The following is an 11,264-nucleotide window of genomic DNA, read 5'->3' on the forward strand; positions in this document are numbered from 1 at the left end:
GGATAAACCGGTGAGAAATGTAAAACCTGGAGCTGGTCCTGAGGGAAAAAGAAACTCAACAAATGACTGCTGAGAATTGAACTCAGGACATCTGGAAGAGCAGTCAGTGTTCTTAACCATTGAGCCATCTCTCCAGCCCCAAAGCTAACACTGTCAACACGGATGGAGCTAACTGCTAGGCTGGACTCAGATTTTGTTCCCGTTGACAAAGAAGTGTTAGCAGGGAGGAGGAGGGAAAACTTCTGAAACACTATATCCTCTACTGCTGACACCTTGGGGAGGTCCTGTGGCCATTTAACATCAAAAGCAGGCCACTCTAAGTTACATTAAGTGGTCATTAGTCCTAACAACCTGTCCCATGTCAAAAAATTTCGTCAGTCCAAGTCCAAGAACACAGAAAACAAAAGAACAACTAACACAAAGCGCCCTCTTTCACAGCTGAAGTACACAGACCAGCCTGTCCATGCCACGGACAGGATAACTCAGGCTATCTGCTCCAGCCACTGGCCAGATCAAAGTCCTGTTACTGAGGCTGTCCGAGCCCTCCTTAAGCTTGCACATATGAATCTAACCAAAAGCAGAACACATGGAAGCTAGATAGAGGAGACGTAGACAACTGTGGTACATCGCTCAAGCTGTCACTTCCCCGATTCACACTCTCCTGTGGGTCTCCTCCAAGAGGGGAGTTTACTGGCCAATACACAAAATGTGAGGTACAAATTGAACCACTACCTGAACCACCTGAAATGTCACTCACAGAGGAGGAAATCTATGTAAAGGCAAGAGTTTAGTCATTCCAAAATATCAGGGTCATCCCATTTCAGAGAGAGAAGTCCCTGAGTAGAGTCTACCAGGGAGTTATATACTTGCAATTAAGGTAGAATTCAAACAATTGGGGCAGAATTTGGAGAAAGGTAACTATATAGGGTACTATCAGTGGGGAGAGGCAACCTCCAAATTGACTTGCAGTCAGTGGGCTGTTCTGGGACTTTCTGAGGGAGTCGGATGGGGAGTCACAGGAGGCTTTTTCAACAGTCTGGTTTGCAGCTGTTGCAGGAACTACACTAGCTCTACTCCTCCTGGAAGGGAGGGGTCCTTCTGTGCTCAGAGGTTGGTGGTCGAATTTTCCCACCGGCCTCAGATTTGTTCCAACTCGGGCTCTTTCATGGGGACTTTGGATCTGGAAAGCTGTGGAAATGCTTTAAATAGGGCTTAATGGGCCATCCTAGAACAAATATGGAAGACTTTATTACTGAAAGTGGTTTAAATTGTGTGACTCTGTCCCAAGCATACTGTGAAGAATTTCAATATTTGCTTAGAGACTCTTTGGGGAGATTTTATGGTAAAGAATGTGGCTACCTTTTGCACTTGTCTGAAGATTCTGCGTGAGACCTAGATTAAGAAAATCAGATAAATTGAATTGAAAAAGGAAGTCTCAGAAACACCACTATGTGGCCCCCATCGTCTCATATGTTTGAAGAAGCCTCTGGAAGCCTCAGAGTGGAATGTGCAGGTTTGTATACACTTGGCCCAGGGAGTGGTACTATTATACGGTACGGCTCTTTGGAGTAGGTATTTCCTTGTTGGGTCAGGTGTTTAGCTGTGGGTCTGGCCTTTAAGACCCTCATCCTAGCTGCCTGAAACTGAGTATTCTGCTAGCAAACATCAGATGAAGATGTAGAACTCTCAGCTCCTACAGCACCATATCTGCTTAGATGCTGCCAGGCTCCCACCTTGATGATAAAGAACTGAAAATCTGAACCTTTAAGCCAGCTCTAATTAAATGCTGCCCTTTATAACATTTGTCTTAGTCATGGTATCTGTTCTCGGCAGTGAAACCCTAACTAAAAACTTCACATAGATGCCTGGAAGTTTAGATAATTAGCATGCAGACCCCATAAATGTGTCCCTACATATCTCAAGAAACACTTTGTTCAGGTATGATCCATTGCCACAAATAAGGAACACGATGAAGGACAAACGTCCAGGGTAGGGGCTGGAGAGATGGCTCATCATTTGAGAATTTGTTTCTCAAAAGGCCTGCAGGGCACCTAACAATCCTCTGTCACTTAAGTTCCAGGTGAAACCCAATGACCTCTTCTGGCCTTTGGGGAATAGCACGCACAGACCTACAGAAGGCAAAACACTCATAAATATAAAATAAATCAACGACAACAACAAACAAAAACAAAAGCACCCAAAGATGGGAAAACCAAAGGAGAAAACTCATAGGGCACCTTTGCCTGGATATTTTGTCCGGCTTTTAAAGAAATCTAGAAACTGAATTGTAAACTATGTGGTCTGCTTGAGTTGAAATCCCAAATGGAACATAGTACATTGTCAAGAACAAAAGTCATCATCCTAATCAAGAAGAACAAGAAAACAACCAACCATAAAAACCCTATCCCCTGAAAGGTCTTGCAATTTATTATCTCTTCTGTGCAGTTACAATTGATATCATGTTTGAAGGAAACCAAAAGCAAGCAATTCTGTTTCATGACTGCTTCTATACTCCCTATAATATTGTTTTATTTCCTGGGAGATACTACAGAACACCTGATGAATATTCCATTAATATGTTCAACACTCTCATCCACAAAAGAGTATATTTTAGTGGTCACTAAATATTTGATAAGGATACAGCATTGATAATTTTTTCATCATGAAGTTGGTATTCAGAGTTGGACACACAATCTACACTGAAAGTACAATTGTCTTTGTATCTCAGTCTGACTGGGAAGTCATTATGATGCCCAATCCCTGTGAGAATGCAGAGACCCATCTCTGCCTGAGAGCTGTGGGATTTCAGATGGTTACATCACACCTCAATAAAGAAGGTTCTTAAGAGTGACGAGTTCGAGATCACTGTTTGATTCACAAGGATACATTCGATTTACTCAAAAGTAACAGGACACAAGGATCCAATATCTGCGGTGTAGATGGTCTTGCTGGCCTCCTCACAGAACCTCTTTCCCTCCTCACAGGATGCTTGCAGTTCAGTCTGCTCCACCAGCAGTTTTCTGTTCTCATTCATCAAAATCCTTACATTCTTCTTCAATTCATTGCATTCATTCAGGAGGTGGAAGTTTCTGATGCTGAATCAAAAACAAATAATGGTAAATCCCAGGCAGTTTCTATTTGCCTGCCACTCCTGCAAGTACAATCATCCCTTCAAGGGCCCCATCCCCAGGCATCTCCAGACTAGAGCCACAGTTTACATGTTAGCACCAATTAGAGGCAGGTCAAATCTCGAGTCCGCACTCCATGGGAATCAAAGTACTTCAGAAAATCTTGACACTAAGAGGGTATATATACATCAAAGAAGAGGAAATGGTGCATATGGGTGCTTCTGTGTTCATGGTATTCTAAAACCATTGGCAGGTGGAGGGCCAATCCCCTCTGAGGGCTGATAGAAGACCCAGCAGCTATACAATCTTCCCATGTGTTTCTCATGGATCACAGATCTTTTTTCAAAGTCACAGCTGGACAGAAGTATTCCCTGCCTAGTGCTGGGGTCTCCTTTCTGTCAGTGACTCACCGGTAGGAATTGTTCTCTTGTATGAGCTCCTTGTACTTCTCCATGGCATCACTTATCCAGTTGGTCATCTTATGCATGTCCATCGTTCTCATCTCATGTTGGGATTTAAGCATTGGCAATTCAACACTCAGCCTGTGTTAGAACATGACCCAAGGAACAAATAACTGTCTGAACCCATGATTTCAGAATTAGGTGAAGTGTAAATAAAAAATAGCCAATAAAAAATTCAAATTCAAGGAATGGGGGCTAGGGAAGAAAGTGGAAAACTCAAAGACCACAGCAAAAACACAACAGTGAGATTCAAACCATCACTCTCCCATAGAAAATATTTCTCTGCAAATCAGCATGCATTTGTTTTGAAATAAGTAATCCTTAAAAGGCTGGTGAGATATGGTCCTATAAAGACCCTCTGTATAGGAGGGGGGAAAGTCTGAGAGCTGCATGTTTGGGAATAACAAGTGCCAAGAATTTATTCCCACAGTGACCTTTTCTAGGTCACAGTAAACCATCCTTGGATAATTAAAAAAAAGAAAATAAAGTTCAAAGCAGGAAAATGAATAATAAATAAATAAATAAATAAATAAATAAATAAATAAATAAATGAACTCAGACTGTTCTCTGGACTACCTAAGCCCAGTATATACCACAAACTTGCTCCTTCCAATGGTGCTGGTTAAATTAATTATCCTGGCCTTTGGACAGCAGAGCTAGGGGACCAAATGGAGGGAGCTGACCTTGAAGAGCTGGCCAGGTAAGCATGAAGGAATTGAATAGTTGTGTAAGAAGTATAAGATGTTTCCTCCAGTCTGTGCCATAGCCTTGGGTCCAACAGAAAGATGTGATGACATTTCTCTTGTTTTGAATGCAGGGATTCTCAATCCTTGTTACAAGACTCCCAGAGGCCGAAACTACTTTTTACAGGGAAGAGGATTCATAACACCTCCTCCCCTCAGGAGAGTCCTATTTGCCAGCAAGGTAAACAGAAGGAGCAAAGTGCTCTGTTGATCAATGACGGCCTCACGGACTCATCACTATCATGACCTGCAAACTGTTCATCAAACAAATTCTCAGACCCAATCAAAGTTCCCAGACTTCCTGATCCTGAGCAAAACACACACAAATACTTTCACATCCATACGTTCATACCAACCCATATACAAACATAATTAGAATGCCAACTTTATCGTGGAGGTGCCATAGAATCAGTATATACGATCTAAATCAGAGTAAGAGTGAGGACATTCAGGCATTTCATTCACACACTTAGATGCAGCAAGTGTGACCAGGTCCTTCCAGCTGTTGAAAAAATCCAATTCAACTCCAAGGAGCTCAGGGTCAAGTACAAGAGAGGTTGACCCTAAACACACAGCACCTAGCTTCTCTCACAGGCCAGCACCTGCCAAGGCTCCTTAAAATCCAGAATGAGAGGTGAAACACTTTTTTTTTTTTTGGTTCCTTTTTTCGGAGCTGGGGACCGAACCCAGGGCCTTGTGCTTCCTAGGTAAGTGCTCTACCACTGAGCTAAATCCCCAGCCCCGAAACAGTTTCTTGATGTGAGGAAATCTTGGCTTAGCAGAGAGAGCACAAGACAGTCAATAGGTTACAGGGCATAATGACTACCTGTAGTTCAAACCATCATTGACATAAAGGTCCAGGATTCGAGAAAGTTCATCCCGCTTGATTTTACACTTCTGGATTTCAAGTTTTAGTTCCTCCAATTTCTTTATACGCTTTTCATGGTTACTGATGAAATTTTCTGATGATGCCTTCCGAATAAACCCTGTAGATAGATAAACACAAGTGAATGTACATATTGGATAGCCCATGGGCAGAAAAGACCATTCTGAGTCTCAAAAAGGAGGTTGAGGAAGAGGAAAGGCTGGAGACTTGTTGAATCCCTGAAAGAGAAGAAAAGCTATCTTTAATGTGGACTCTTAAGCTATTTCCCTCTTCCCAACCTCCATTGCCATACATAAGCCTCACTCACTATTACATGATCCCTCATCGTGAAAGATAGAATCTACCTCAGACATAAAGATTTGGGACATTGTCAGCAGATAACAGACGTGGAGCAGGTCAATCCTGGAGTTCACAGCACCATCAAACCCTAATCGTGTGTTCAAGCTTAAAGTGTCTGCGACCTCAATTCATGACTAGGGGGTTCATCCTTCCTTGTTGTTGTCACCACAGACTTAGTAACCTACAGGAATCTAGAGGATGAAGTGCTTCAGCACCCAACCATGAATGGGCACATTGTTAGTCTCATAGGGCTTCCTCCTGGCATTCCTTGGCAGTAGAAATTAAAAAGCTCATAGAAAAGAAGCTGCAGGCTGTCCAATTCCTGGCTCTCTGTCAAATTAATCATCAGGACTCTTGACTCTTGGTCTGCAATTGACAAATTCCAAGGCTCCTGCTTGTAAGGCCGACTCCTGAAAGGCTCAGCTCAAACCTCCCTCCTGGAGGAAGTTCCCCAACTCTACCCAGTACTCACTGTGCCTTCCCCAGAATGATTTCATTCTTCTGTACTTACAAGACAGAAGGCCAGCTTTCTTCTGCCTCGGTCTGGTCTCTCCTTGGTCTCCCCTCTCCTTCTGAACGAGCTTGAGCAGCTGGTGAAACATGCCTGTTTGTGAACCTAAAAGGCACTGAGGGAATCCCACAGGCAGTTGGTGTCACCACAACACTGGTGACATCACAGAAGATTCTAGTGCTCTCTTAGATACAAGAGATTGTCCAAGGAAGAGATTACTGATGACGTCACTGGAAAGTTCTATGGCCTACCTGCTAACCAGCTCTCCCAAAAGAAACCAATTTCTATGGGGCCCTTTTCTGCAGCCTCTCCTGTGACCCAGGGAATATCCTTTGGCAACTTCTCCTCCAGAGTTAGATATTTCTCTCTGCTTCATCGGATGTCATCAATGCTTTTGATGGGGAGAGTTGGTTACAACCCTGAATTGCATAAGATATTTTTGTTAGTATCTAAATCTCTAGGGACCACAAATGAGGACGATTTCTATCAATAATAAATCTACACTTGAGACGGTGCACATATATACAGTCTAATTCCCAAATTTTTCTGTTTCCTAGAGGACAATATATTCCTCCTGTAATTTTAATTTTATAAAACCTGAATAATATTTGCTTATTGTGCATTGCTTGATAGCCAGGGCTATTTCCACATACACGTCCATGTAGTTCACAAAGTCAATGTTAATAATCCTACTTTTTGCAATAAAAACTCCCTTTTCTTCGGAATATAGGGGATCAACTACAGGGCAAATATAAAATCATAAATTTCTGTCCCTTCTTTTACATATTAAGTAGGACATCATTCCTTTCTCAAATATAGCCAGACAATTAAATTGGTCATCAGTGAGTAAAGGTCAACCTGGACTGCGTGTTCCTACATTGTAGCCCGACAGCCATCACTTCTCCAATATCTGTCTTCCTTAATTTCCAAGTCCAGGCATGAGGATATTGGGGGTTGCCCCTTGATACAATTGATGCAATTTTGCATTTCATATTTGACTGTGCTGGTACTCTGACGAGGATCAACATAAAACTTGGGATTTTCTTAATCTCCTTTATGAATAGAGATGAATGCACAATCTGCTCTGTCGTCTATGTTATTATGGCTACAGTGAGGACCAAGTATGCTAAAGCTCTTCATCTGATTTTTCAAACAGCGTGCTCATACAAGTGTGGACTTCTGTGGGTTGTGCGAGGGCAAGGTTGAGAACACTGGCTGAGGGCTGTGAATGGAGAAGTGGGACGGTGCATGCAGGATGGAGGGAAAGGCCTGTGTGTAGGTCATAAACAAAATCACAATATCCATTGATTTAATGACCATTCAGGAAGTGGACTTCTGCAAAATGACTTCAGCTGACCAGCATGGCAGGAAACCAGAAACAGATTCAATGGGGATTTAGATCAACTGGATGGGAAACATGGGCTTAGAGGCAGAGACATGTCAGCTCAGGAAGAGTGGAAAAGCCAGTGTTGTCTGTTAAGCTTCTCAGCCCCATGGTTAAAGGCAAACAGCAACAAGTTTTAGCACTGAGGAAAAGAAGATATAAAAGCCAATTTGTTGAAAAGTCTGGTCACCAGAAAATACTGACATCCTCTGTGATGCACATCATCTCTCAGGGGTCCGGGCCATCAGAATAGCTGGATGATGGCTCTCGGCATGGGCTCTGCCTGCACCCCTTTCCTAACTGCAGAGCTCAAATCTGCTTCAGCCGGGTCATCAGCTCCCCATTGTGTGGCATGGAGATCAGATCGCTGCGTCTGCCTATGCAGTCTTTCTTTACCTATGAAGACCTGAGGAACTGTTCTCCATCCAGTGAGCTGTTGTAATTAATCTTGAATCTCATTGGTGTTGTTAGTGGCTGTGATGTTCATGAATCCATAAGACCAGGTTTGAAAGGCAGGTGACTGAGGATTTCTTGGGTCTTTCTGCAATAGGGGCAGGTGGGCTGGATGAACACGACCACCTTCCCAGACGGACACCTGCAGTTCACAAACCACTGAGCCACGCCGACAGGCTGCAGCTTTCCAGGAAGGAACATTCGGTTGAAGGTGCTGGTCCCGTGTCAAATGGAATTGGAAAACCTGATGTCTTTGCTTCTGTGGACCAAGACCGGAAAAATCCAACTACATAACAATCTGAGGACAAGTTGTGAGAGGTTTGTTCTTTCCTTCAATCATGTAGGTCCTAGGAAGGAGCTCAGGTGTAGGGAGTTGGCAACAATTACCTTTATCTGCTGAGCCATCTCATCTGCTGAATCCCTCATTCATGGAACTGAAGAAACTCTGTATCCATCTGGTATTCTGTGTATATATCTGTGTATCATTTGTACAGTGGATACTTTTGTCTGTTGGTTGGAAAGCACCAGTCTGGTGGGCTCATGGTTGGTCTCAGTAGTCCAGTCCAGGAGCTGCTTTACAAGAACCATTCATTGATCTAGAAGAAACTCTTTTTATAGGCAGTGAGATCTACTGGAACAATATCAACCATCCTTCTCCCTTCCCAGTTCTGAACTGAATCATTCTCCACCAAAGGCCTGTGGTCTCTGCTGCAGGCTGCACCCCCCAGGCTGTCTGAAGCTTGCTCATAGCAGTGCATTTATGGGACGGCAACATGATTTCCTCACCACTTCACCCCCAGGAGAGTTTTTCAATTCTTTATTTAATCTGATGGGTCTAATCTACATCGTCACCCAGGATGAGATGGGGGAGTTCTGCTCCAACCCTTACAGGAAGAGATCCTGAGATATGATGCTGTACCCACTAATGCCTTACCTGGACGCCTGCCAGTTTAGACAGTAAGCATGGCTATCCAATATATGTGTTCCTACTGGTCTCTAGAGAGAGAGAGTGAGAAAATATGCCTTGTCCATATGAAGGCAGAAAAGAATGTGTGGTTCTAGAAGACAAGGTACGAAGGACTGTGTGAAAATCCCAGTGACTGAGAAAGCAGCCTGGAGCCAGTTGTGTTATTGAGACTTCCGACAGCTTGGCCTTTACACATGTGACACAGCAGACTCCCATGAGCAAATCCTTAGCCTGGAAGATGTAGTTATGGTAGCCCAGAAGAACAAACACAGAACTGTCCCCTCTGTCTGCCTCTTACTACTCTGATCTCCCACATCACCGGAGGCTGAATGGTCTTCCGCATACCCTGAGACGCAGCTCACAAGGGACAGCACCTGTCTTCAACAGAGCTTCATCTGAGCCTGCCCTTGGCCTGTGGTGGATGTGCAGGAAGTGAGCTGACAGGTGAAACGTAGCCTGGCTGGGTCTCAAAGTGCAGCTTGAGACTCACCCACTGTGATTGTCAACACTTCCATGTCTCCATTGGGAGAGCAATGTCACAATGTCCTCCTACTGTCTTCTCACTCCATTCACATGCTTCGTGTGACACAAGCTCATTCACAGTTCCACAGGATGCAGCATAGCTTCAGAGCCCTCATGTCGGGCCACAGAAGCCAAGAGAGCAATGTCACAGTTCACAGTGATAATGTAGATAAGCCAGGGCATTTCCTCCAAGTTTTACTTTCAAGTGTATCCTTTTATTGCAGTTTACGCTACTCTTTCTAGAAGGCCACCATACAGGAGAGCATTTGGATGACGTCACTGGGAACTGCCAGGGCCTCCTGCTAACCAGCTTTCCTTATGGTGACCAGATTCTGAGGTGCCATGTCCAGGAGGCTCTCCAGTGACACAATGGAACCCTTTCCATATCTCCTCCCTCTAAAGCTAGAGATTTCTCTTTGCTCCATTAGTAGTTACATGCTCTGAAAGGGCAGATTGTGTCAGGGGCCTGGCATGGGGAGAAAACATCAAGGGACATGGGGTGGAAGATTCTTCTGCATAATAATTTTATTCCCAGATCCAGTCCTGTGACATACATTCCAATTTCCTAGGTTTTCCTGTTTCCCAAAAGGCAGTATTTCCCTCCAGACCTTTAATTTAATGGATATTGGATTTCATTTTCTTATTGTGCATTCCTTCCAAGGTGTCTTTCTTTACATATATTCATGGATGTGTACTCACAAAGTCTCTGTTTTGCATCCCTCTGTTGCAATGATCTTGGTAACATAGTGAACCCAGTTACACAGTGAATATACAACTTTAAATGTTGTGCACCTACTTCAAATGATAAACTTTCAAATCCTTTCTCCAAAAAGTAACCAGATATTAGTGAGCAAAGGACAACGTGGACGGAGATTGCTCTTCCGCAGTTCCATTAGACGTCTCTTCTCTAGTATCCACCTTCCTGAGTTCCCAGGGCCAGGCCTGAGGGTGTTAGAGTTTGGACCATGATCCTGTATTCATGCCAAATGTAAGATCCAGGAGGTTGGGCAGGGAGTGGAAGGACTTGAGGTCAGGTGAAAGCTCAACTTTAATAGGTCCAGAAGTTCTGGAGGGAGTCTATTTGGCCTTGTCATCTGTGGCTTCAACATTCTTGACCTAGTTGTGAGGAATCCCTGTTAAAATTCCACCTAACCTCATAACTGTAAGAGTGTAAAACATCGCCACGTAAGTTCATTGCAAATTGCTTTCATTGTCCTTTCGTTGCCCACTACCACCAGGTCCAAATTAGGGGATATTGTAGATAGATTTAGAGGTTCACTGGGTCTCTCTGATAGTCAAAGTAATAGACTTTACAGAGAACTGGACAGACAGGATTTCAAGAATGAAATAGTTGAAGAATTCTGCCAACCTCTGATCTCTAAGACTTAGAAGCAATGGGGCGTGTATTCTAAACATAATATTATAGGGTTCAACCCCTCCTTGTATGGAGTACAGCAGGCCCAAAATAAGAAAAGAGCCTTTCCACCTTTCCTGGACTCTAATGAGAGTTTTCTTAGTGTCTCCTTTAATGTCTTGTTCATTATTTCCACCTACCCAGAATTCTGCACAACAAAGACTCCAAACTATTCATACATCTTTGACTGTTATTCATAGGCTTTGGCCGTGAGAGCTGGGCTATTATAGGACAGCATTCCTAGTGAGTGGCAAAATTAGGAGGAAAGTTCCTAGCAGAGCTTTCTAGTTGCTCTATGATCAGTTTCAGTCCGATGTAGTGAGCTTCTACTCACCCAGAAAGGGTATCAATAAAAACAAGCAGGTACTTTTATCTGACTCTAGGAGGCCATGTGTCAGTTAATTCAGGTTCCCATAATTTATCCTAGCGTTGGCTACCTGTATGCAATCCTTTCTG

General features: G+C 43.5%; 1 protein-coding gene and 1 pseudogene across 1 annotated transcript; both read right to left on the bottom strand.

The window, feature by feature from the left end:
• Nucleotides 1-2,589: 2,589 nt before the first annotated feature.
• On the bottom strand, nt 2,590-6,202 carry Spetex2g (Spetex-2G protein). The gene is made up of 4 exons (NM_001009971.2): nt 6,069-6,202; nt 5,159-5,318; nt 3,539-3,670; nt 2,590-3,095 (listed from the first exon to the last, which is right to left on the bottom strand). The coding sequence occupies exons 1-4, from the start codon at nt 6,157-6,159 to the stop codon at nt 2,894-2,896; spliced, it is 585 nt and encodes a 194-aa protein (NP_001009971.2). The 5' UTR covers nt 6,160-6,202; the 3' UTR covers nt 2,590-2,893.
• Nucleotides 7,031-8,204, bottom strand: Glrx-ps4 (glutaredoxin, pseudogene 4; annotated as a pseudogene).

Source organism: Rattus norvegicus, chromosome 15, assembly GCF_036323735.1.
Source record: "Rattus norvegicus strain BN/NHsdMcwi chromosome 15, GRCr8, whole genome shotgun sequence".
Classification (NCBI taxonomy): Eukaryota; Metazoa; Chordata; class Mammalia; order Rodentia; family Muridae; genus Rattus; species Rattus norvegicus.